Source organism: Ursus maritimus (assembly GCF_017311325.1).
Source record: "Ursus maritimus isolate PB19 chromosome X unlocalized genomic scaffold, ASM1731132v1 scaffold_X1, whole genome shotgun sequence".
Lineage (NCBI taxonomy): Eukaryota > Metazoa > Chordata > Mammalia > Carnivora > Ursidae > Ursus > Ursus maritimus.
In genome coordinates, this window is record NW_024423319.1 from 65,351,819 (window position 1) to 65,379,233 (window position 27,415).

Consider the following 27,415-nt stretch of genomic DNA (forward strand, 5'->3'; position numbering starts at 1 on the left):
TGGTCTTGATATTGAACTACAGCTATATAAGGTGTCATCAGTAGGAGACACTGAGTGAAGGATTATGAGTCTCTTTGTACTACTTTTGCAACCTCCTTTGAGTCTGCAATTATTTCAAAAGAAAAAGTTTTAAAAATTCACATTTCTCTGAGATGGTTTAAGTGTAGTTCTTGTGAAAGCAGGGTATTAGGGAAAACCAATATTTGCCACCCCCTGTGCTCAAAATACAAGGCCAGTGCAGCAAATACACATGTACTAATAAAAACATCTATACATAATATACTCCTTTCAATTTCTTTGGTGTTTTTAAATTTCTTTCCTTTCTAAAATTACTTTTTTGGGAAAGCTGGAAGTAATCAACAGTTATTATTAGAGGTAGTCATGTTCTTAGCAGTGTGCTAACTGCCTTTTTTCTGTCAGTAAAAATACAGGGCAGATGATACCTACATTCTTTACACATTTACAAGGATGCTCCCAAATTTGACCAAACTAACACGTTTTCAAGAAAGTAAAATAACAAAACTTTCTTGGTAATACATTAGTTTCAGTCACTACTCACCCTGGCTGTGGCAAAGATATAATAGGCTTTAAGTTATGAGAATTGTGTGCTAGCTGTAACTATCATTTTTTCTCCCACTCAAGAAGTTGTGTTAGAATGCAAGTGAGGGGATGTGGTCTTATTATACAGAAACCCTGGAATCTGGTCAAATTTTTAAAAATTACTTGTACCATACTTTATAGCTGGTTTCAACAGCACATTTGAGAGCATCTGCTTTAGGGTACAAATGAAGTAGAATGATATGGTCCCTTGCTTTATGAGCTGCTAATATGGCTATGGTATACTAGAAAAAAATTCTGAATTACAAGTCAGTCTTGGATTTTAATCCAGCTCTGCTGCTTACCGGATAGGTCATTAAACCTCATGGAACCTGAGTTTCCTCAATTACAGGGTCGTCCATTGAATAGAATTGTTAATTTCATTCAGCTGTGACCTTTGTGAAAGGTACCTAGCACCATATAGGACTCTGGTAGCTGTTGTTCACAAAATGTTTGTTTTGCCACAAAAGGTTTGTGAACTGAGGTTGAGAAACCAGTATATCCATGAACATTGCACCTAGAAAGCAAATGATAAATATATAGTAAAAAAGACAAATACAGAGGTATAAACTGTGAAAAAGAGGAGTTGGAAGATGAAAAGTGCCGAATGGGCTGCAGGTCTCAGAGAAGGCATCTTGATGGAAATGGTATTCAGAGTGGTTTTTAGAAAATGGAGAGGAAGAAAGGTAAATCAGGCAGGCAGACCATTTCAGGCAGAAGCAGGAACTTGAGGTTATATGATTATATAGAAATCAAAACTGAGAAAATTATCATACGTCAAACCTGCTATTATATTCAATTTTAGAAGTTAGAAAAATTTTAAGCAATTTCTCCCATAGTGTTACATTCTTAAAAGTGTTCCAACATCTGCTGTGTATTTTAATGCTATTGTTGAACCTCCTTGGTTGCTAGGACACTTGTATACTTTACTTTGAAATGGTGATTGGTAAGATTTATGTAGCTCCTATCAGCTGTCAGCTAAACTTAGGCTTGTTGACAATATTTTTTATGTTTAACAAAGATGAATGATACAATAATGGGACATTAACAAGAGCTGGGGTTTCATTGTTTTTATTAAGCCTTATAGAATTACTTTCGGGGTGCCTGGGTGGCTCAGTCAGTTAAGTGTCTGCCTGTTGCTCAGGTCATGATCTCAGGGTCCTGGGATTGAGCCCTGCTTTGCGCTCCCTGCTCAGCAGGGAGTCTGCTTCTCCCTCTCCCTCTGCCCACCCACTCTGCTCATGCTATCTCTCTCAAATAAATAAATAAATAAAATCTTTAAAAAAAGAATTGCTTTCACATGTTATTAATGTACATGAATTTAATTTCTTTAAAGCTTTGGCAGTGTTTTTGATACTGTAACCTTGCAGAAAATGTGAAATGTGAGTGATTGAATATTTGCCTTGAATATATGAAAGCAGTATTCATATTCATATTCATATTTCTTGGTGTATTCTCGTGGAGAAATAGGTTGGTTTTTGAAAGCTTAGCTTGGTGTTTAGTGGGTTTTGTTTAGTATTGGAGCAAAGGAATCTTCTTAAATTTTTATTATTGAGCTATAGTTGACATACAGTGTCGGTATTAGTTTCAGGTGTACAACAAAGTGATCCAAAAATTCTATACATTATTTCGTGCTCACCACAAAAATGTAGTAACCATACAACATTTTTACAATGTTACTGACTATATTTCCTCTGCTGTACTTTTAGTCTCCAAGACTTATTTATAACTGGAAGCTTGTACCTCTTAATTCGCTTCACCAATTTCACTCATTCCCCCATCCCTTCTCTGACCAAAGGAATCTTTTTGTGGGGCAAATAGATCTACCAGTGTTGTGGGTTGTTTTTTTTTTTTTTTTTTCGTTTTCTATTTTTTTTAATTTATTTATTTTATTAAAGTTCCATGATTTCTTACTTACGTATAACACCCAGTGCACCATGCAATACGTGCCCTCCTTAATACCCATCACCAGCCTATCCCATCCCCACCCCCTGAAGCCCTCAGGTTGTTTCCCAGAGTCCATAGTCTCTCATGGTTTCTTCCGCCTTCTGTTTACCCCCCCCCTTTCTTCTTCCCTTTCTTCTCCTACTGATCTTCCTACTTCTTATGTTCCATAAATTAGTGAAACCATATGATAATTGTCTTTCTCTGCTTGACTTATTTTGCTTAGCATTATCTCCTCCAGTCCCATCCATGTTGCAGCAAATGTTGAGAAATCGTTCTTTTTGGCGGCTGAGTAATATTCCATTGTATATATGGACCACATCTTCTTAATCCAGTCATCTGTTGAAGGGCATCTCGGCTCCTTCCACGATTTAGCTATTGTGGACAGAGCTTCTATGAACATTGGGGTGCATATGGCCCTTCTCATCACTATGTCTGTATCTTTGGGGTAAATACCCAGTACTGCAATGGCTGTATCACAGGGTAGCTCAATTTTTAACTTTCTAAGGGACCTGCACACTTTTCCAAAGTGGCTGTACCAACTTGCATTCCCACCAACAATGTAGGAGGGATCCCCTTTCTCCACATCCTCTCCAACATTTGTTGTTTCCTGCCGTGTCCATTTTTGCCATTCTAACTGGCGTAAATGGTATCTCATTGTAGTTTTCATTTGAATTTCCCTGATGGCTAATGATTTTGAACATTTTTTCATGTGTCTGTTAGCCATTTGTATGTCTTCATTGGAAAAGTATCTGTTCATATCTTCTGTCCATTTTTTGATTTCTTTATTTGTTTCTTGTGTATTGAGTTTGAGAAGTTCTTTCTAGATCTTGGATACCAGTCTTTTTTTCTGTAGTGTCATTTTCAAATATATTCTCCCATTCCGTGGGCTGCCCCTTAGTTTTTTTGTGTTTCCTTGGCTGTGCAGAAACTTTTGATTTTGGTGAAGTCCCACAGGTTCATTTTTTCTTTTGTTGCTCTTGCCTTTGGAGATGTGTCATGAAAGGTTGCTGTGGCCAATGTCGTAGAGGTTGCTGCCTATGCTCTCCTCTAGGATTTTGATGGATTCCTGTCTCACATCGAGGTCTTTCATCCATTTGGAGTTTATCTCTGTGTATGGTGTGAGAGAGCGGTCAAGTTTCATTCTTTTGCATGTAGCTGTCCAGTTTTCCCAGCACCATTTATTGAAGAGACTGTCTTTTTTCCACCAGATGTTTTTTCCTGCTTTATCAAAGATTAGTTGCCCAGAGAGCCGAGGGTCCATTTCTGGGTTCTCTGTTCTGTTCCATTGGTCTATGTGTCTGTTTTTGTGCCAGTACCATGCTGTCTGTGATCACAGCTTTGTAGTACAGCTTGAAATGCAGCAATGTGATGCCCCCAGCTTTGTTTTTCCTTTTCAACAGTTCCTTGGAGATTCGGGGCCTTTTCTGGTTCCACACAAATTTAAGGGCTGTTTGTTCCAGTTCTTTGAAAAATGTCATTGGTATTTTGATCGGGATGGCATTGAAAGTGTAGATTGCTCTGGGTAGCATAGACATTTTAACTATGTTTATTCTTCCGATCCATGAGCATGGAATATTTTTCCATCTTTTTGGGTCTTCTTCAATGTCTTTCAAGAGTGATCTGTAGTTTCTAGAATATAGATCCTTTACGTCTCTGGTTAAGTTAATTCTGAGATAACGTATGATTTTTGGTGGTATTGTAAATGGAATGGATTCCCTAATTTCTCTTTCTTCAGTCTCATTGTTCATGTATAGAAATGGAACTGATTTCTGAGCATTGATTTTGTATCCCGCCACATTACTGAATTGCTCTATAAGTTCTAGTAGTTTGTGGGTGGGGTCTTTTGGGTTTTCCATGTAGAGTATCATGTCATCTGCGAAGAGAGACAGTTTGAACTCTTCTTTGCCAAATTGGATACCTTTTATTCCTTTTTGTCGTCTGATTGCTGTTGCAAGGACTTCTAGTGCTATGTTGAATAATAATGGCTAGAGTGGGCATCCTTGTCCTGTTCCTGATCTTACGGGAAAGGATTCCAGCTTTTCCCCATTGAGAATGATATTTGCTGTAGGCTTTTCTTGGATGGCTTTTATGAGATTGAGGAATGTACCCTCTATCCCTACACTCTGAAGGGTTTTAATCAGGAAAGGATGCTGTATTTTGTCAAATGCTTTTTCTGCATCAATTGAGAGGATCATATGGTTCTTGACTCTTGTTCATATGATCTACCACACTGATCGATTTGTGAATGTTGAACCACCCTTTCATCCCAGGGATGAATCCAATTTGGTCATGATGGATAATCATTTTAATGTACTGTTGGATCCTATTAGCTAGGATCTTGTTGAGAATTTTGCGTCTGTATTCATCAGGAATATCGGTCTGTAATTCTCCTTTTTGATGAGGTCTTTGCCTGGTTTGGGGTTCAAGGTAATACTGGCCTCAGAGAATGAGTTTGTTAGTTTTCCTTGTGTTTCTATTTTTTGAAACAGCTTCAGGAGAATAGGTATTATTTCTTCTTTGAATGTTTGGTTGAATTCCCTGGGGAATCCATGGGGCCCTGGGCTCTCGTTTTCGGGGAGGATTGTGATCACTGCTTCCAATCTCTTCATAATTAATCAGTTAATTTAAATAATCAATTTCTTCTTGTTTCAGTCTTGGTAGTTTATAAGTTTCCAGGAAGGCATCCATTTCTTCCACGTTGTTTAATTTATTGGCATAGAGCTGTTGATGAAAGTTTCTAATGATCCTTCCTATTTCATTGGTGTTGGTTGTGACCTCTCCCTTTTCATTCCTAATTTTATTAATTTGGGTCCTTTCTCTGTTCTTTTGAGTAAGTCTTGCCAGTGGCTTATTGATCTTATTTATTCTTTCAAAGATCCAGCTTCTAGTTCTGTTAATCTGCTCAACTGTGCTCCTGTTTTCTAATTCATTGATCTCGGCTCTAATCTTGATCAACTGCTTTCTCGTACATGGATTAGGCCTTTTCTTCTGTTCCAGCTCCAGCTTCTTGAGGTGAGAATATAAAAACTGCATTTTAGATTTTTCTATTCTTTTGAGTGAGGCATGGATGGCTATGTATTTCCCCCTTAGGACTGCCTTTGCTGTGTCCCATAGTTTTTAGACCGTTGTGTTTTCATTCTTGTTGGTTTCCATAAATTGTTGAAATTGATTTTTGATTTCCTGGTTTACCCAGGAAAAATCATTCTTGAGCAGGATGGTTTTTAGTTTCTAAGTGTTGAGTTTCTTCCAAATTTTTCCTTGTGATTGCGTTCCAATTTCAAAGCATTGTGGTCTGAGAATATGCAGGGAATAATTTCATTCTTTTGGTATCGGTTGAGACCTGTTTCGTGACCCAGCATATGATCTATTGTGGAGAACGTTCCATGTGCATTTGAAAAGAATGTGTATTCTGTTGTTCTGGGGTGTGGTGTTCTATATATATCTGTGAGGTCCATCTGGTCTAGTATGGCATTCAAAGCTCTTGTTTCTTTTTTTGATTTTCTGCTTAGGTGATCTGTCTATTGCTGAGAGTGGAGTGCTGAGGTCCCCTACTATTAACGTATTTTTTTCTATATGTCTCTTTATTCTGGTTAAGAGTTGGCTTGTGTATCATGCTGATACCCTTTTGGGGGCATAGATATTTATAATTGTCATATCCACTTGTTGCATACATCCTTTAAGAATAATATAGTGTCCTTCTGTATCTCTAACAACAGTCTGTAGTTTAAAATCCAATCTGTCTGAGAATTGCTACCCCAGCTTTCTGTTGAGGTCCATTGGCATGAAAAATGGTTTTCCATACCTTCACTTTCAGTCTGGATGTATCTTTAGGTTCAAAATGAGTCTCTTGTAGACAGCAAATGGATGGGTCATGTCTTTTTATCCAATCTGCACCCTTGTGGCGTTTTATGGGAGCATTTACGCCATTTACACCGAGAGTGATTATTGAGAGATATGATTTTAATGATGTCGTGTTGCCTATAAAGTCTTTGTTTCTATAGATTGTAAATTTCTGTTCTGTATCACTCTTGGGGCCTTTTTACTTTTATAGAGCCCCCCGTAATATCTCCTGTAGCGCTGATTTTGTGGTTACGAAATTGGTCAGTGACTAGCGATTCTGGAAGGTCTTTATCTCTCCATCAATTCCTAATGACAGCCTTTCTGGATAAAGCATCATTGGCTGCATGTTTTTCTCTGAAAGAGCTTTACAAATGCCCCCCCAACCCTTCCTCTCATTCTAGGTCTGTGTAGACAGGTCTGTCATAATCCTAATATTTTTGCCTTTGTACGTGAGAAATTTATTTGCCCTGGCCGCTTTCAATACTGTATCATTGGATCTAATATTTGCAAAATGCACTATGATGTGATGTGGCGTAGGTTTGTTGTGGTTGAATTTTTGAGGGGTCTTCTCTGCCTCTTGGACATGAATGCTTGTTTCCTTTGCTAGATTAGGGAGGTTTTCAGCTACAATTTGTTCAAATATTTCTGCTAGACCTCTCTCTTTCTCCACCCCCTCAGGGATGCCGATGATTCTGACATTGGAACCTTTCATTGAGTCAGTAATCTCCTGTATCCTACATTCTTGAGATTGGATTTTTTTGAGCTTAGTTTCTGTTTTAGCTTTCTCTTCTACCATCCCATCCTCCAATTCACTAATTCGCTCTTCTGACTCATTTACCTTGGCCGTCAGAGCATCTAGTTTTGACTGCATTTGATTCATAGCATTTTTAATTTCTGCCAGTTTTGCTCTCATTTCCGCCCTTAGAGATTCTCTATTCTTGTTAATATTTTCAGTAACATTGTTTTAAGTCTGCACATCATCTTGACCATTGTTACTCTGAACTCCATTTCTGATAATTTGGTTATATGCATATCCATCAGTTCTGTGGCAGAGGCCACAGACTCGTTATTGTTTCTTTGCTGGGGGCGATTTGTCCTCGTCTTTCTGATGAGGATAGGTTGCATGGTTTCCCATAGCCCAAATTATTGACCAGGACCCAGGCAGTGTGCTCTTGTTTTATAGGGACCTTAGGGATGTGGGCTTCTTGATTTTTCAGCCTGCCTTCTGGGGTGTGGCCTGCCACGCTGATATTCAGGCAACCCTTTTTGGGTAGAATCTCCCTGTCCCTTGCGAGGGTGGATGGGGATGGGCACAATGTGAGCTGGTATTTCTGGGCTTTTGTTCTCTGGAGTTTTTCCCTGGCGGTTTTCTGTGACTCTTCTGGGAGTCAGAGTAGCAGTGGCCGAATCCCAGCCTCTGTCTCAGAACAGAGAAATCGCAGTCGCTCTCCACTGAGCTCTTCCTGCCTCTTTAACTCTGTTTCTGTTGGTGCTGCTAAAAACCCTGCAGCCAGCATCCCAGCCCTCTCTTCCAGGGCTGGCATGTCTCTGTCCTTTGTGTTTCTGACACCGCCAGCCGCCCCCGCGCGTGCTCCCGAGCTCCCTGTTTCAGGGAGGTTCGCGCACACTCTGGAGCGCAGGTTTTCAGTCTGTTCGCGTGTGCGCTTCTGAGCTCCCGGTCTCAGTCTGTTCCAGTAAGCGCTCTGAAGCTCCGGTTTTCAGTTTTGACGCATGCATGTTCCCAAGCTCAAGGTCTCAGTCTGCTCTCGTGGGTGCCTATTGGCCAGTCCAGCCTTCTCCGCAGTGCAGGTGGCTACCGCTTCCCGGTGTCAGTGCGCGGAGGCTCCCTCCCCCTTCCGTTTATCTTCCGATATCTGTGTGGGGTTTCACGGCTCCCTGCTTCATACCTCAATACCCAGCGCTGGAGATGTTCATTTGTAGAGATCCAGATGTGTCTTCCTGCCTCTCAGGCTGATTCCGTGGGTTTTCAGGATGGTCTGGTACCCATCCAGCTCGACTCAGGGGATCAGCTGAAAAGGGGGACCCCTACTCCTCCGCCATCTTAACCACCAGTATTGTTTTTTTCCCAAGTGGTTAATCAGCCACAGATGCTTGTAATTTATCTGATTTTGAGATATGTTTTTGCTAAATAATTTTATTTATACTCTTATTTTGGTTAACAAATAATTTTACGTATTTGATGAATACCTACTAAAAAAGCATAGTAGTTCTCAACAAGCGTGGGACAAAAAAAGGGAATATGATACAGATCATCAAGGATATACTAGGAAAGAAAAATGTATACATAAATAATGATAAGGCAGTTTGCCTTAAGTGCTGTAAGCTCTGTAACGATTTCAGATAATGGAGAGAACATTTTGAGTGGATGATCAGGGATTATTTCGTGGAGGCATGAGTATTTGACGAATGCATGTAGCTTATAAATGAATATTAACATGGCAATCAGTGCGAGGTAGGAATTCTGAAATGACAGCTCTCCAGTGCCAAAGATTTTATCTTTATAAACTGGGAAAATCATTTCATTACTAGTAAGTGATTAATATCTGGACATTCCCATAAATACTAACTTAAGGTAAATATTTATACTTTTAGAAAATACATTTGTATATGGTGGGTAATTGCTGCTTTTGTATTTTTAGGCCATGAATATTGTGGTCCCCTTCATGTTTAAATATGCTGTAGACAGCCTCAACCAGATGTCGGGAAACATGCTGAACCTAAGTGATGCACCAAATACAGTTGCAACCATGGCAACGGCAGTTCTGATTGGCTGTATGTGTGATTCTTTAATCTGTCTACAGGTGTTGCCTTTCTTCAGGAGGGTTTCATCATATTTTAGCAGATGACCTTTTCACCACAAACACAACTTAGCATTTTGGATACTTATCTTTTATGTGAGATTTTTGATACATAGTTTTTAATTCTTTTTATGATATACCTTCTAAAAATTCTGTAACAGCCTCATTTTTCAAGTTCTAGAAAAAAATAACATGAAGTAAGACATAGAGTTCATAACAACCACTTCCAGTGGTCTCTTTATCAGATAACCTTTTCAGTAATTCTAGTTATTCTCTTGCTGTTGTTTAATGAGAAGTAGCTAAATAATGATATATGTACAGTAATGCTTTATTAAATTATATCCAATAGCCATGACACAAATTTACCATTTTAAAGAACAGAACATGTTGCTTTGTTCCCTTATGCGTTAGAAAGGACACTTTTTGAGACTCAGGAGACTTGAACACGGGCTTGTTTTAGTCAAGGCACTTGATTTTTCAGGATCTTGATTTTATCATTTGTTATTTAGGGGAATTGAAGTAGATTAGAATTTGTCCACAGTAAAGCCATATGGACTGCTATTTATTAAAAAGTATTTAGTTGGAAAAAAAATCTTTCAACATCTGGAATTTATAGAGGAAAATAACACTGAAAGGGATCCTTGGTGGTGGAAAGATTGGTACTCACTAGGCTAGATGCTTGCTTTCTAGGTTTCTTTTAATGTAAGTATTCAGTGATGTATTCATTTATTGTATAAACACTTTATTACTTACTATGTACTTATCATTTTACACTCCTATGATCCTAATGTTTTTACAACGTATTTTTTCCTTTTGAATGTATTGCTAGATGGTGTATCAAGAGCTGGAGCTGCTTTTTTTAATGAAGTTCGAAATGCAGTATTTGGCAAGGTAGCCCAAAATTCAATCCGAAGAATAGCCAGAAATGTCTTTCTCCATCTTCACAACCTGGATCTGGCTTTCCACCTGAGTAGACAGACAGGAGCTTTATCAAAGGCTATTGACAGAGGAACAAGGGGTATCAGTTTTGTCCTGAGTGCTTTAGTATTTAATCTTCTTCCCATCATGTTTGAGGTGACTCTTGTCAGTGGTATTTTGGTAAGTAAAACATTTTTCATAACAAGCTTTTATCATTCTCATTGGTAGCTATTTAGTACTTGAAGCTGTTGTGCTATTGAATGCTCATGGTTTGAAAGCAAAATTCCACAGTATCAGAAGGGTTTTACAGTTAATTTAGTTATTTTGCCACAAGCTTCAAGGGACTGTCCAAAATCTTTATCATGTTATTGTAAAGAGCTGTTCAGTTCTACATATGGATCAGTCATTTAACTAGTGCTTGTAATTTTTTTCATTGGCAGAAATATTTGTATATGACTTGGACTGGTATGCTCAGATTATCTAGATTTTTATTCACGATTTATAACATTCTAAGCAATTTCATATTTTGTAATTAAAAGTGTGTATATGCTCTTTATTCCTTTTAAGGCTTATTGCATTATTTTTTTATCAGCATTTGACAGTAGTATCAATGTGGCAAGTGTAGTTTGGCTTTCTTCCCTTGCTACCTAAAGTAGCTTTTCTGAAGTATTTGATTCCTCACACAGTTAATTACTTATACAGCTTCCCATCAACATATTTTTTATTAAAATCTTTGGTATTTGCTGTTGTATATTATAAACTATTTGTCAAGAACAATGACTGTTTATCATTTCTTCTTTTGGCTTCTCCAGTATTATAGATGTGGTGCCCAGTTTGCATTGGTAACCCTTGGGACACTTGGTGCATACACAGCATTCACGGTTGCTGTTACACGGTGGAGGTAAAGTATTTCCCAGGAGCCAGTCAAGGTTCAGAAATTAGTTATGCTTTTATAGCAAAAATTTCATGCCTGTGCACATCTTTGTCTTACAGAACTAGATTTAGAATAGAAATGAACAAAGCGGATAATGATGCAGGTAATGCTGCTATAGACTCGCTGCTGAATTATGAAACTGTGAAGGTAATATGTTTAATTATACTTTCCTCTGCCTTTCACACTGCACAAAGATTTGTTCTGCCATTTAACTGAATAGGTGCTGTTAAGTTAGAGCATCCGATTAGGATAGGATCTCCAGGTATGATGGAGTAATTGTATTTTATTATTTTTCTTTATTTGGAAATTGGCCTCTTTTTCCACCTCCATTTTTGCGTGGCAGCATCAGAATTTTACCTTCTGAATTAACTTATAAGTAAGAAGAGTATAGTTAACACCTTGATTCAGAATGAACACTAAGCTAATCTAACTGACATGTAAGTTCTTGACTCTCTCTACCTCAGAGTACCTAGCATAGTGCTTTTCATTGTTTCATTTATGTGTTCATCTTTCCATTTATCAAATACTTCTGAATGCTTCTTATGTCCAAAGTACTATGCTAGGTCTTGTGATGGGGGAGGGTGGTAAAAAGTGATTAATATTTAATCCTTGCCCTCCCAGAATTAACTCCATCAAGTGGGAGAATTAAAGTAAGTATGCAGGTGACTATATAAGAAGGCATAATGGTGGTGGGGGCAATGAGAACTGTCAGTTCAGTTTCAGGGGACCAGGGGAAGGCTTTGGGAAGGAAATGCTATTAACAGTTTGTTTTTCTAAGATTTTATTTATTTTAAGTAATCTTTACACCCATTGTGAGACTCGAACTCAAAACCTAGAGATCAAGAGTCATCTGCTCCACCATCTAAGCCAGCCAGGCATCCCCATTAACAGCTTTTTTAGATCTGGGTTTAAATTAACCAGGCATTCATCAAAATGAGGTGAATTTTATGGACTTTTCAAATACAGTTCATTGTGGAAAACTGCAGGAGTACCATAGTCCAATGTATTGAAAGTCACTTTTTAAAAATGAAGTATGCAGTATAAAATTGTATCCATACATAAAGTCTGATGAAAAGGATACTGATCACTTAAAATAATAAATTCTAATTGTACTTGCATGTAATTACTATTTTTGTATATTTTGTAGTATTTTAATAATGAAAACTATGAAGCTCAAAGATATGATAGATTTCTGAAGACATATGAGACTGCTTCATTGAAAAGTACCTCTACTCTGGCTATGCTGAACTTTGGTCAAAGTGCTATTTTCAGTGTTGGTTTAACGGCTATTATGGTGCTCGCCAGTCAGGGAATTGTGGCAGGTAATGGATCTGCAGTTTTCACATTTACAGATGTTTTTCTTAACCTTTATAAATAAAGATTAATGAAAGGAATGTGTATATTAGTCTTACTATAAAGCATATTCAGTAAGGTGCTTTAACATCCTTGTAGTATTTTCCTTTTTGTATCAGAATATGTTTTCTTAATTGTATGATAATTTTTTTAACTTCCTTTTGTTTGACACTACAAGGTTAGCACTAGCTCCCTCAGTAGTTAGGACTGCTACATACTGATTCTTTCAGGAGTAACTTCTTTTTTTTAGCATCTAATATTTCTAATTTCTCTTGTGGACCTGGAAAGCAATGTAATTAATTTAGTGTTTAGTCCAAAGGACCAAAATGCAGACACTTTTTTTTTTAACAATTAGTAGTTACACTTTAATCTAGAAAGATTCATTTGTAAAACATTCAGAAGTAAATAATGTCTCTGCCTCCTTTCTGTAACCTGCCTACTCAGGATTTATTCATTCACTGTGACCTTAATACATGGTTTATCATTCCCATCGTGATACTCATTTGTTCCAATTTTTTAATATATACTTTTTAAAAAATTTTCTATTTCACATTGCAAAGAACCTTGCTAGTGTCTTAGGAAGGAGAGATTTCTAGCCATCCATTTCTATCTTCCCTTAAACCAGTCTTTTTTTTTTTAATATTATGTATAGTATATGGGTGAGTGGTTCCCATTCTACTTACATCAAGTACCCTATATTCCTAAATAATGGATTAAAATGCTTTGAGATTTGAGTAGACTTAAGAGTTGCTTGTTATATGCATTTTGAAGTATATTCCAGAATAATAGACTGTAAACTTTCTATCTTAAGCTGGAAAAGTTTATAACATCTAAAACACCTTTTTTTTCTTCTGCCAACTACATATTAAGGTACCCTTACCGTTGGAGATCTAGTAATGGTGAATGGACTGCTTTTTCAACTTTCATTACCCCTTAACTTTCTGGGAACTGTATATAGAGAAACGAGACAAGCACTCATAGATATGAACACCTTGTTTACTCTACTCAAGGTAGACACTCGAATTAAAGTAAGTAATCTATTCAGTACCTTTTTAAAAGCATGTGAGCATCATCCCATTAATAGGATTATTCTAAAGGAATATTTACATCACCATGTTAGCAAACTGGTTTCTTTTTTGTAGGAATTGGAGCTATCATGTGTATTAAGAGGTTGTTAGAGCTTTTACTTCCATGTTTAGAAACCTTACAGTGTTAGCAAATATTATACCTTAAGCTAAATTTTGTTAACTTGAATTATTTGTACTTGCACTTGATTTACTTCTGCTAAAAATGATATAAAATGTGATTGCCTTTCCTCACATCCTCAACTTCCTTACGCCCCTGCCCACCATCTCCCTACCTGCCCCCCAAAATTGCTCAAAAACCAAAGCATTTAAGAGTTTTTGACCTTAGGAGTGAAAAAAACCCAGATCTTCAAAAGCATGGTTGGAAGTGGTCTAACTCTACTTATAAACCTTCTCTTTCCCCATTATTTACAATTTCCCAATGTGAATTAGAAAATTGCCTGCATGGCTGTACTCTACATGGTGTATAAAGTGGCTTTTTTTCTCTTCCCTACTAGGACAAAGCAATGGCATCTCCCATTCAGATCACACCACAGACAGCTTCGGTGGCCTTTGATAATGTGCATTTTGAATACATTGAGGGGCAGAAAGTCCTTAGTGGAATATCTTTTGAAGTCCCTGCAGGAAAGAAAGTGGCCATTGTAGGAGGTAGTGGGTCAGGGTGGGTAATTCACTTATTTATAAAATTCTGCATCATTGATTGATTATTCCCAATGTAATATTTTTTCTTTATCATAATAAAATGATTACAGTGGTTTTAAACAGGGGTTTCCTAATGCCAGTAAGAGCTAAATAACCTTTCCTTGTCTCCAATTTCAGAAAAAGCACAATAGTAAGGCTATTGTTTCGCTTCTATGAGCCTCAAAAGGGTAACATTTACCTTGCTGGTCAAAATATACAAGATGTCAGCCTGGAAAGCCTTCGGAGGGCAGTGGGAGTGGTACCTCAGGTATTTAAAAAAAAGAAAAAAGCTATTTGGGGGAAGATTTACTGGGTTGGTAGATCTTATGTTAGAATAATTTGAATTCAGAGAGTCAATATAGGGGCACCTGGGTGGCTCAGTCGGTTAAGTGTCTGACTTTTGATTTCGACTCATGTCATGATCTCAGGGATCATGGGATCGAGCCCCATGTTGGGCTCTGGGCTGGGTATAGAGCTTGCTTGGGATTATCTCTCTCCCTCTCCCTCTGCCCCTCCCTGCTCTGCTTGTGTACGGGCTCTCTCTCTCTCAAAAAAAAAAAGAAAAAGGAAAAAAAAAACAAACGGTCAATATATGCTAAGTAAGTAGAAAGCATTAGGCCCTGCAGTTTCAATTCTGTTACCAAAAAGACTAAAAAAATGTGAATGGAAAATCTGCATGATGGTAAGATTGTTTTTTGTCTTAGATAGCGTAATATAAAGGAAAGAGCCCAGACTAAAGACAAACAGATCTAGATTCTAACCCCAGCTTTAACGCTTTTAAGTTGTGTGGTCTTGGTCCTCAGTATCCTTATCTTTAAAATAATGGTAATAACCATTGGTCTTACAGGATAGAATTATGAATTAGAGATAATATCTTATAAAGCACCAAGCACAATGTCCATCACATAATTGTTTAGTAAATGAAAATTATTACTGTAATTTTGAACAATTTTTGACCTAGTGAAGCAGTTTGGCTGTCTGCTTCCATGTTTGTATGCCGTGTTTACCACTGTCCTCTTTGTACCAACATGTCCTCTTTGTGCCTGACCTGTAGTAAGTAGTTAGTATTTGTTGAACGACTTTGGAGGACAAAATCTGAGAAGACAACAAGGATGCCTTATAGGATATGATTTTTTCTTATGCTAAAAGCCAATAGAGAGACCTGGGAACAAGTTGCAGCCTAGAATCTGAATTAAATTCTTGGGAGAACTGTAAGAAAGTGATCAGACAGGGATATGTAACTTATAAAAGGTCCCCAAATGAACTGACACTGTGCACTGTCCTCCCCCTTCACTGAGAATCCCATATGTTCGTGTGCCTGTATTGCCTAGGGAGGTATTGAAATTCCAGCTCTTTCACACACCTTAGTTCTGGTTTTGGATGGCTGTGTAGGCCCCAGGAACCTGCATTTTTTAATGTGCTTCCTAGATGACTCTGATATAGGTTATCCATAGAGTCTATGTTGAGAAACACTGACCTAAACTGTGTATCCAGTAAATTGAATTCTGGGCTGTGTCTGCTTAGGGCCCAGTGTCCTCATCCATTCAACTAGATTGCTGCCATTTCTCTTAAGCTGTATAACAGTTACCCTTGACCTTTTGAAAAATAAAACATTTGTATTCACTAAGGAAAAATACACGTGGTTAATAAATGAAAGAAAAGATGCTGATCCTCACTGGAGGGCTTACCAATACAAATTAAATCAACAATGGAATACCGTTTTTCACCTGTCAGCAAGGATTTTAGAATTCATATCTAGTTTGGGCAAGGCTGTGTAAAATGGCTAGTCTGTTGTTTGGTGGAAGTATACAGCTTTCCTGACAAGCAACTTGGCAATATGTATCAAGTGCCAGAAAAAAATTGCTACCCTTTATTCCAATAATTCTGCCTCTAGGAAGTTGTAGTAAGGAAATAAACAGAGATGTGAACAGATTTTTATATGCAAAGATGTTCATTACACCATTATTTATAATATCAGAAGTTGAAATTCACAGTGTGAATATCCAACAATAGGTAGATGGTTAAATTTATCACCATAGGATCAAATGTCATACAACCATTTATAAATATGCTGCTTGTAAAGAATATTGAGTGTCATAGAAAAATACTCAGATACAAAGGTTCTTAAAAAGAGGATACCAAGCAAAATATAACATCCCAATTTTATAATACTAAATGAATACACGTAACTAGAGAAGAAAGGAGAAAATCAACCAAAATGTTGATAGTAGTTATTGATACATGATAGGATTATGGATTATTTAATACATTTTTATTTTACCATATCTTTTTGTATTTTTGAAGTTTCCAGTTAGCATTTGTTAGCTCTTTTTTGAATATAAAATATTTAAAAATAAGTATTTTCTCTTTATAGAACTTGAAGCTTATTGGGTTTAAGTACCATTTCAATATAAGAACATTTTATATTAGTAGTTGGTATAAAATGGTTAAAATACTATTTGAAGTAATATCTGAAACTGAGGCTGATTGTGATGTTAAAGAAGATCTTAATTATCTTGGTTAATGTGAACTAATGAAGCCATTTTATTTCATCTTACTGACTGTTGCCTTCCAACCATTTAGAGACTAAAAGGAAAGTGGGAGATGAATGTTCACTTTAAGTAAATTAACTTCAGTGTGCTATGTCAGAATGAAATGAAATATCAAATGCATGCTTGCAGTGACCTTTCTCCAGAAAATATCTATAGTGTGTAAATCCTTTGTTTTCTGTGTCCAAGTAAAAAACTTGTTTTGTTTTGTGTGTCCCAATTTAAAAGCTTCTGAGAAACATATAACATATTCAGCCTCATTAGTAATTAGGGAAGTGCTAATTTAAACAGAAATCACATTTTACCCCCTAAAGTAGCAATAACTGAAACTTATTAATATGCTGGGTTGTTGAAGATACGGGGATCTGACACCCTCATACACTATGGGTTGGAGAATGTATACCGTGGAGCATTTTGGAAGACAGTTGGGCAATGCTATCAAAGGATAAATGTATGCTTACCTTTTAACTCATCAGTCTATTCCTAGGAGTCCTTCTTAAAGAAATATGCAAGTATACAAAGTCCTATATACAATGATATTTTATTCCAACCTGGTTTGTAGTAGCAAAAATTTGGAAATTACATTAATGTCTGTCAATAGAGAAATAGATAAATAAATACATTGTTAGTATCATACAACTGTTGAGAAAGTGAGGTGAGGGAGTGCCTGGGTGGTTCAGATGGTTAAGCGTCTGCCTTATGATCTCTAGGTCCTGGGATTGAGCCCCATGTCAGGCTCCCAGCTCAGCGGGGAGTCTGCTTCTCCCTCTCCCTCTTCCTCTCCCCCTGCTTGTGCTCTGTCTGTCTCTCTCTTTCTCAAATAAATAAATAAAATCTTTAAAAAAAAAAAAGTGAGGTAGGATTCTGTTACTGACGTGATCAGTTTCCAGGGTATGTTAAGTGAAAAAAAGCAATTTATAAAATAATATGTATAGTATGATCCCACTGTGTTGAAGAAAAAAAGTATAGGGCATATAAATGCATCACAAAAAGTCTGGACTGATATTCAACAAATTGTTCATGGTGATTAGAGCTCAGAAGGGAAATGGGATTGCAGGGTGATAAAGGAGTTATGTTTTACTCTTTATGTCTTTACTAAGTTGTTTGAATTTTTTGTAATAAATCTGCTCCAGGATGCTGTCCTCTTCCATAATACTATTTACTACAACCTCTTATATGGAAACATCCATGCTTCACCTGAGGAGGTGTATGCGGTGGCAAAATTAGCTGGACTCCATGATGCAATTCTTCGAATGCCACATGGATATGACACACAAGTAGGGGAACGAGGACTCAAACTTTCAGGTAATCAGAGATTTTAGATCTGCTCCCACTTGTGTACCCCCTAGAGCCCAAAACGTAATGACAGAGTATACACCTAGTGCTCATCAAGTCACTTTCAACAAGGTCCCAGTCTCAGCCATCACTGTAAATAATTCAACATGTTGGAAATAACTGTTCTCAAGTCATGCAGGTCTCTCTCTCTTTTTTTTTTTTCACTTGCAGCCACAAACTGTAAGTGCTTAACAGTAAATTACAAATACATGCTCAGGTCAGTGTTAACTTATCATCCATAATTTTGATATTAAAGGAAAGCCAACATCAGTATTCACGGGAGAAAGTAGTAAGAGTAGGGAAAGTAATTTGATAATAAATAGTGTATCTCATCATAATTTCCTAGATCATTATGGGATGTTTTCAATACTTTAGACTTCCTTATACTTGATATACTTAACTGCTGTACTTTCATTACAGCCACTTTCATTTTCATGTCCTTGTTGGTTCAGTGGTCAAGTAAATTTGGGGGCTTGTAAATTTCTATATAAGTGTTTAATTATGAGATTGATAGGTTTAATAATTATCCTATAATGACTGAATTTTTTGGAGGATCCATAAAAATGTTTTTTCACCCAAAATAATTTGAAGTCCAAAAGTATGGTATCTATACCTGAAAGTATTAATGTAACTCATATAAACACACTATATCCTTTACATTTATTTTTTATTCTAGTTTAATTTAGGGAGGAAATATATAATTAAGGGCTGAAGGTGAGGCCAAAAGAGAATGAAGAATACTCTGTGTGAATGGTAATGAGTCCCCATTCCTTTTCATTACAAACTGGCTTCATTTATTCACAACATTGATTAGGTACATACTATGGAACAAATATGGGCTTGCACACTATGATAGGAAGAGCATTGAACTGGAGTCAGGTCTAGTCCAAATTCCTCTGGAAGTTGCTCTGTCATCTTGGGCAAATCACTAAACCTTTCTGGGCCTCTGTTTCCTTTCTGTTTTAAAATTCTGCTCTTCTGGAGACCCATAGCAAATAGGTAAGGTGAAATAAGAGGTATCTAGTGTATACCTTTAACTTCAAAGAGTGCTGTGAAAAATAGTATCTGTCAAAAGAGTCCTTGAGAAGGATACTGGCTGAATGGTACATTTTTGTTAAGAAATAAATGTAGATGTTCATAGTTTCATGTCTTCAAGTTGCCTGGTTTCAGATATTGAATTTGTTTTTGGCTTTGTTGATTCTCTAATATTGAAATTTTTCTATCTGTGGTTGCTGTCCCTTGGGAAGTAATATAAAGTAACACATGTAGTGGAATCAAAGCTGTTACTTCTCTTCCTTATTCTCTTCGCCCACCACAAAGTCAGAATCCAGAATTACATTGATGTTCCAGAAAGTATAGTTTGTTGAAGGATATCATATATGAACTTAGGCTCTTCCGAGTAAACTAAACAGTGGTCAGAGTAGAGGCACATGTTGAAGGCATTGCTTCGTGGTTATGATCAGTGGAAATACTAGAAACATAAAAGATGTCTTTATGTTATACTTCCTTAAACTACATTTTTCTTTACCAGGAGGAGAAAAGCAAAGAGTAGCAATTGCAAGAGCCATTTTGAAGGACCCCCCAGTCATCCTCTATGATGAAGCCACTTCATCATTAGATTCAATTACTGAAGAGGTAAATGATGATGAAAATGCAAAGCTTTTCAATTCTCAACGCTTAACTTTTCTTCTTGGAAGTTTCAGTAAAATGGCTACATTCTTTTGTATTTTGAATGAACTTCAGTAGGAGGTACTGTAGGGCAAAATACCTGGCCCTTTGTCCCCATATAGCAAGTGTTGATAACAAGAATGCCAGGTTGCACTGAACTATTACATTGCTAAGTCCATTTGCAAAAGTGTCTCCTTTTGGAACCTTCTGACTATTGTATTATCCTTGCATCTTGCAAAGCTTGTAAGAATTGCCTAATCTGCTGACAAAGGAAGAAGGTTTTAGTCTTTCTGCCACTTAACAGTCATGAAAATAGGTCACGTAAGTGATTGTGACACAGTATACAACAGAAAACCTTTCACTTATCATGAAGCAACTCACTGAAGTACAAGTCAGGCACGCACAGCCTGTGGAGCTGGTGTAAATTTATATTAATTTCACAAAAAATACTGCACAGCACCAAGATGTTGTGACACTTGATGTTGTGATACAATTCAGCAACTACATTAGACTTCATAACAACATCTTTGCATTAAATATAAAAGTCTTAACAGTAATGATTTCATGGACGGATCCCCTTAATCTAGAACTGAAGATAGGCAGATATTATCTGTCATTTACCTCCATTCATCTACATTTTACTTAAATATATAGGAAAAACCCAGCGTTGAAAGGTAGACTTAATTTCGCTTTGCAGCATGCATGGCATAATATTTGCATATGTCATTAAGTTTCAGGGCATATTATTCGATCTTCCATATGTTTAAAACAGTTAAATATCTAAGTGACTTGTTTAGCATAAGGATTTGTTGTATTTAAAAGGAAGCTTGGGGTACCTGGATGGCTCAGTCAGTTAAGCGTCCAACTCTTGATTTTGGCTCAGATCATGATCTCAGTGTTGTGAGATGGAGTCCTGCATCGGGCTCTGCAACGGGCGTGGAACCAGCTTAAGATTCTCTCTCTCCGGGGCGCCTGGGTGGCTGAGTCGTTAAGCGTCTGCCTTCGGCTCAGGGCGTGATCCCAAAGTCTTGGGATCGAGCCCCATATCAGGCTCCTCCACTAGGAGCCTGCTTCTCCCTCTCCCACTCCCCCTGCTATGTTCCCTCTCTCACTCTCTCTCTCTCTCTGTCAAATAAATAAATAAAATCTTTAAATAAAAAGAAAAAGATTCTCTCTCTCCCTCTCCTTCTCTTTCTATCCTTCCTGCCCTCTCCTATTCATAGGCAGAATAGGAGTCTGCTTAAAAGAACTTTATACCTACAAATGTATTATCCACATATACCACAAATTCAAAGTCCTGACAGTCATTATTTGAGTCATGTAGCTTTATTATATCATAGAGCATAACCCATTAACAGCTAATAGACAATCTCCCAATGGAATGAGTTACCAGAAGATTTGGTTAAATTTTAATGGGCCTTTTTAAAAGGTCCAGGGCACTTAGTAGGATGTCAGAGCTTAAGTTCTTGAGAATAAGGAAGATGAGTCCCCACAAATAAAATTGGCCCTGCATTTGATTTTCCATCTGCCTTAGTAAAATATAAGGTCTTCTCTTCCTGGGTAGCCATCAACTCTTCATAATTTTATTCCTTTAATAAATACAGTGTTTAGAAATATCTGTAGGGAGCCATTGGGTAGATGCCCAACCCCACACTGCTATTTCCATCCTGCTAGCTATACTTAGACCTGGGTTTCTAAGTATAGCTGAATATATATACAACTCTCTTACATTTTAAAGGCAATAAACAACAATGTGTTTCCCAAACAGATTCTTTTTGTTATGTTAGTCATCATTAGTTTTTGATGTAGTGTTCCATGATTCATTATTTGCATATAACACCCAGTGCTCATTACAACACGTGCCCTTAAATACAGATTCTTAAATACAGAGAACAAATTCGTGCTTGTCAGAGGTGAGGTTGGTGGGAGGATGGGTGAAATAAAGGGGATTAAGAATACACTGATCATGAGCAGTGAGTAATGTATAAAATTATTGAATCATTATATTGTACACCTGAAATTACAATACTGTTAATTATACTGTAATAAAAAATGTTTTCCAGAATTCATTAAGAAGTCAGAATACCCCCGCCCCCCCTTTCCTTCTTTGTGCTCTTTATTTAGTTGGCTGTTCAGGGCCAGTGTCTCAAGAGTCATCCCTTCTGTTTATAACTGGGGAGGTTGGCTCATTTCTTCTGAATCTTGGATATTTTGGAGGAAAAAAAGCATTCTAAAAACCTGCTCTTCAGAATTATTTTGACAAAGATAGTCCCACACCATTTCAACGTGCCCTGCATAGAATGCTTGTGTTCAGGAAAGGCCAGAGGTGTTGGGAGGAAGCTGTCCTTGCTTCTGGGGCAAGGGGAAATGGAGCTAGACATTTCATTCTCAGCGTTATCACATTGTCCTTTAAAATGACAGCTTTGCTCTCTGTATAGCCATTTCCATCCTCTTGCTGTTTTTCTTTTTTTTCTTTCTCATTTCATTATAAGGGTTTTTGTTCTTTTTTTGTTTTATTTTAGTTCCAGTATAGTTAACATAAGAGTGTTATATTAGTGTCAGGTGTACAATACAGTGATTTAGCAGTTCCATACATTATTCAGTACTTATCACGACAGTTGTACTCCTTAATTCCCATTACCTATTTCACACATCCTCCTTCTCACCTCTCCTCTGGTAACTATTCATTTCTTTTCTGTACTTAAGAGTCTGTTTCTTGATTTGTCTCTGTCTCATTCTTTCTCTCTTTTTTACTTTGCTTGTTTGTTTCTTAAATTACTCTTATGAGTAAAATTGTATGGTATTTTTTTCCTGACATATTTCACTTAGCATTATACTCTCTACCTCCATGCATGTCATTGCAAACGGCAGGATTTCTTTCTGTTTTTATGGCTGAATTATTTTCCATTGTATATTTAAATAAAAACTTTCTAATTTTAAAAATGGGCAGAAGACGTAAACAGATATTTCTCCAAAGAAACATCCAGATGGCCAACAAACACATGAAAAGATGCTCAACATCACTTATCATCAGGGAAATGCAAATCAGAACTACAATGAGATCTCACCTCATACCTGTCAGAATGGCTAAAATCAAAAACACAGGAAACAACAGGTGTTGGCGAGGATGTGGAGAAAAAGGAACATTGGTGCCCTGTTTATGGAAATGCAAACTGGTGTAGCCACTCTGGAGACAGTATGGAGGTTCTTCAAAAAGTTAAAATAGAACTGTACGATCCAGTGATTGTGCTACTGGGTATTTACCCCAAAAATACAAAAACACTAATTCAAAGTAAAACATGCACCCCGGGGGCGCCTGGGTGGCACAGCGGTTAAGCGTCTGCCTTCGGCTCAGGGCGTGATCCTGACATTATGGGATCGAGCCCCACATCAGGCTCCTCTGCTATGAGCCTGCTTCTTCCTCTCCCACTCCTCCTGCTTGTGTTCCCTCTCTCGCTGGCTGTCTCTATCTCTGTCGAATAAATAAAATCTTAAAAAAAAAAAAAAAAACATGCACCCCGGTGTTTATAGCAGCATTATTTACAATAGCCAAGATATGGAAGTAGCCCAACTGTCCATCAATTGATGATGGATAAAGAAGTCAGAATACTTTTGAAAAGGAAGTTTGCTCAAGTTACCATACACAGTTGTCTTTGTTGCCCTTTCTGTCCTCTGAGTTTGAACTAATGGAAAGCAAATGTTCCTGGACCCTTTGAATCTCCTTTCTATTGATTTGAAATTTTCTACATCCTATCACTTGAGTCTTAGCTCATTTTACTTTTGTTCTCATTGGCCAGATAAACATCATAACTGACTATGTTCCTGATATCACTGGATTCATCATTATTGTTTATTTTTTATGTTTAAGTATAGAAATCTCCACCTTCTCCCAGTCTTTCTAATTTAAAGAAATGTTGCCTATCCAAAAGATCATTTTTTCCCTGATGATGTGGTCATATTTGCCTTCCTTTTTTGATCAATTTTCTCCTCTTCATAATTATTAGATTAGGTCAAATATTTGGTAGTGATATGAAGTTTATATAATACAGCATTCATTGGCATTTTATATGTTCCTTTAAGAAATGTATGATTGTTTTAATTTGCATTTACCTAATCTTTTTTCTCTACTCTTGTCAAACTTGCAGACTATTCTTGGGGCCATGAAGGATGCAGTCAAACACAGGACTTCTATTTTCATTGCACACAGATTGTCAACAGTGGTTGATGCAGATGAAATCATTGTCTTGGACCAGGTAAGAGATTTAACTTCAAAGTTTAGTATGTGGGGGATTTTTGGGAAGATGGCAGAATAGGAGGATCCTGAGCTCACCTGATCCCACAGACACATGTAGATAATCACATCAGTGCAACTAACACAAAAACACCCTGGCAGAAGAGACTTTGTAGCTTATTGCAGACAGGAGGCCACATTGAAAAGGGCAGGAGGGGCAGACACAGTCTGGAACCAAAATTCCACCAAGACTAACCACGAATGGAAGGAACACCACAAGCATGGAAAAGGGAGAGGAGCAGTCCTCATACCAGTCACCTTAGGTGGGGGTGGGGGAGAGCTACAATAGAAAGACACATCCCCAAAACATTAGTCTTTAAAAAGTCATGGGGCTTAACTTTCTGAGTTTCTACAATCAGTGGGACTTAATACCAGGTGCTTTAAAAATCAGCTGGCTTAGCTGTGGGAGACCCACAGGGCAATTGGAAACTGAGGCTTGGACCTTAAAGAGCCAGCAAAACCAAAAAAAAACCCACCAAGATAGCATAGAAGCAGCAGTTCGACGGTGCCTAGGGTACACATGAAGGACCTTTAATTACTAATCTCAGAATGTGTGCTGGAGGGGCAGGGATCTTTAGGAGATTTCTCTAAGAACAGAAGAGCTAGTGAGCACCATTTCTCTCCTCCCTCCACCCCCAGCCTAGATAGCTAGACAGTCGCAGGAATCAGCAGGAACACTCTTCCACCTATCTTACCAACACAACTTACACCACATTCTGCATTCTGAGGGATCCGCCCCACTTAGCAAGCCTCCCTCCAAAGCAGTTCCTGCCAAGACACACACTGCAAGCAGCCCTGGCTGGACCTGCACCACTCCAAAGTGACTCCTATCCTGGGAAGAGGAGAAGATAACCACATACAGCAGTGCAGCTACAGCAACGGCAGACAGACTGGGCAGGCATGTGGTTTGACTGTTGGCCCCACTCACCATCAAAAGCCTCTCAGGAAAAGGCAAGAAGAGCACCTTGAAGGTTGATGCTACTGAAGCCCTAACAGATGAACTGGGGGCAGGCATCTGGTTTGACTACAGGCCCCACCCACCAATGAAAGCCTCTCAGGGGGCAACAGAGGGAGAGCACCCTGCAGTTTGGTGTGACTGCAGCCCAGGCACAGAGCTGAGAGCAGGCATCTGATCTGGCTGCTGACACTACTGAATTACAAGCCCACAGTGGCCCCAGACTCTTCCCCTAACAGCACAGGGACCAACCCTGCCTGGTACACCCAGAACATGAAAAGTGGACCATTGCATCTAATGACTGAAGGCAAACACAGCTTAGCTGCAACAGTAGGGTATGCACAGCCCACTAGAAGATACCTCTGAAGCTCCTGGTTCTGGTGAATGGTGGACATTATGCTGCAGGACACCACAGGACCTCTTCTTCATAAGGCCACTACTTTCAAGATCAGGAGACTTTAGCAGACTTTCCTAATACATAGAAACAAACACAAAGAGGCAAAATGAGGAGACAGATGAATATGTCCCAGATGAGACAAAAGTAAAGCAAGAGAACTAATTGAAACAGAGATGAACAATATGTCTGATAAAGAATCCAAATTAATGGCCATAAAGATACTCACTGAACTAGACAGAAGAGTGGAGAATCTCAATGAACCTTTAATAAAGAGATAGAAAATATAAAAAGAACCAATCAGAGATGAAGAACTTAATGACTGAAATTAAAAGTACACTAGAGGGGGGGCACCTGGGTGGCTCAGTTGGTTAAGCGTCTGTCTGCAGCTCAGATTGTGATCCCAGGGTACTGGGATCAAGCCCCACATCAGGCTCCCTGCTCAGCGGAGAGCCTGCTTATCCCACTCCTGCTGCTGCTCTCCCTGCTTACGCGTTCTCTCTCTCTCTCTCTCTCTCTCTCTCTCTCTCTCTCTCTCTCCCCCCCTCCCCTTCCCTCCTTCTCCCTCTCCCTCTCCCTCTCCCTCTCCCTCTCCCTCTCCCTCTCCTCTCCTCTCCCTCTCCCTACTTCCCTCCATCCCTCTCTCTCTGTCAAAATCTTTTTTAAAAAGAATACATTAGAGGGAATCAGTGGCAGATTAGAGGAGACAGAAGAATGGATCAGTGAACTAGAAGACAGTAATAAAGAGAAATCAAGCTGAACAACTAAAAGAGAAAAACAATAAAAAATAAGAATAAATTAAGGTAACCCAGGGACATCATTAAGGATTATAACATTCACATTATAACAATCCCAGAAGGAGGAAAGAGAAGGGTGCAGAAAATTTATTTGAAGAAATAATAGCTGAAAACTTCCCTAACCTGGGGAGGGAAAGAGACATCCAGATTCTGGAGGCACACAGAACCCACAACAAAATCAACCCAAGAGGTCCACACTAAAACACATAATAACTAAAATGGCGAAAAAGTAGTGATAGAGAATGTTAAAAGCAGCAAGAGAAAAAACAGTTACATACGAGGGAAAATCCCATAAGATTTTCACCTGATTTTTCAGCTGAAACTTTGTAGGCTAGAAGGGAGTGGCATGGTATATTCAGACTACTGACAGAAAAATAACCTGTAACCAAGAATACTCTACACAGTAAGGCTATCTTCAGAATACAAGGAGAGATAAAGAGTTTTCCAGGCAAATTAAAGTTCAAGGGGTTCATCATGATTACACCAGCCTTCAAGAAAGGCCATAATTAGGAGTAAGAAAATTATAAAAGGAAAAAATTTCACAGGTAAATGCAAACATATAATAAAAGTAGTGTATTAATCACTTATAAAACCAGTATGGAGGTTAAAGTGGAAAAACAATAAATTATATCTATAAAAATAAGAGATTCACAAAATAAAAGGATGTAAAGTATGATATGTAAAATGTGGGGGAAGTACAATTTTACTACTTTATAAATGACTTCAAAGTTAACTGACCCTCAACCTAATATAGACTGCTATATGCATAAAATATTATATATGAACCTAATGGTAACTACAAATCAAAAACCTATGGTAGATACACAAAAAGTAAAGAGAAAGTAATCCAAGCATAACACTGAAGAGAGCCATCAAATCACAAGGGAAAGGGGACAATGGGGGAAAAAAGAGAACTACAGAAACAGCCATAAAACAAGTTACAAAATGGCAATAATTACATACCTATCATTAATTACTTTGAATACCAATGGACTAAGTACTCCAATTAAAACACATAGGAGGAAAAAATACACGTAGGATGATGGAATGGATAAAAAATACAAGCTCCATCTAAGTGCTACCTATTTGAGACTCAGTTTAGACCTAAAGACGCATGGAGATTGAAAGGAAGGACACAAACATTTACCATGTAAATGGAAGTGAAGAGAAAGCCAGGAGAGCAATACTTCTGTTGCACAAAACATGCTTTAAAACAAAGATTGTAACAAGAGACGAGGATGCTACATGATGA

General features: G+C 37.9%; 1 protein-coding gene across 2 annotated transcripts in view; it reads left to right on the forward strand.

Annotated features, from left to right (window-relative positions):
- Positions 1–27,415, forward strand: part of ABCB7 (ATP binding cassette subfamily B member 7) — a 202,540-nt gene that overhangs the window by 152,475 nt on the left and 22,650 nt on the right. For both annotated transcript variants that reach the window (XM_008703059.2, XM_040630520.1), the window contains exons 5-15: positions 9,045–9,177; positions 10,033–10,301; positions 10,934–11,022; positions 11,115–11,202; positions 12,203–12,377; positions 13,279–13,436; positions 13,991–14,154; positions 14,313–14,442; positions 17,857–18,028; positions 19,590–19,693; positions 23,872–23,979. In XM_008703059.2, the coding sequence (XP_008701281.2) occupies positions 9,045–9,177; positions 10,033–10,301; positions 10,934–11,022; positions 11,115–11,202; positions 12,203–12,377; positions 13,279–13,436; positions 13,991–14,154; positions 14,313–14,442; positions 17,857–18,028; positions 19,590–19,693; positions 23,872–23,979 (1,590 nt within the window). The remainder of the gene's footprint in view (positions 1–9,044; positions 9,178–10,032; positions 10,302–10,933; positions 11,023–11,114; positions 11,203–12,202; positions 12,378–13,278; positions 13,437–13,990; positions 14,155–14,312; positions 14,443–17,856; positions 18,029–19,589; positions 19,694–23,871; positions 23,980–27,415) is intronic.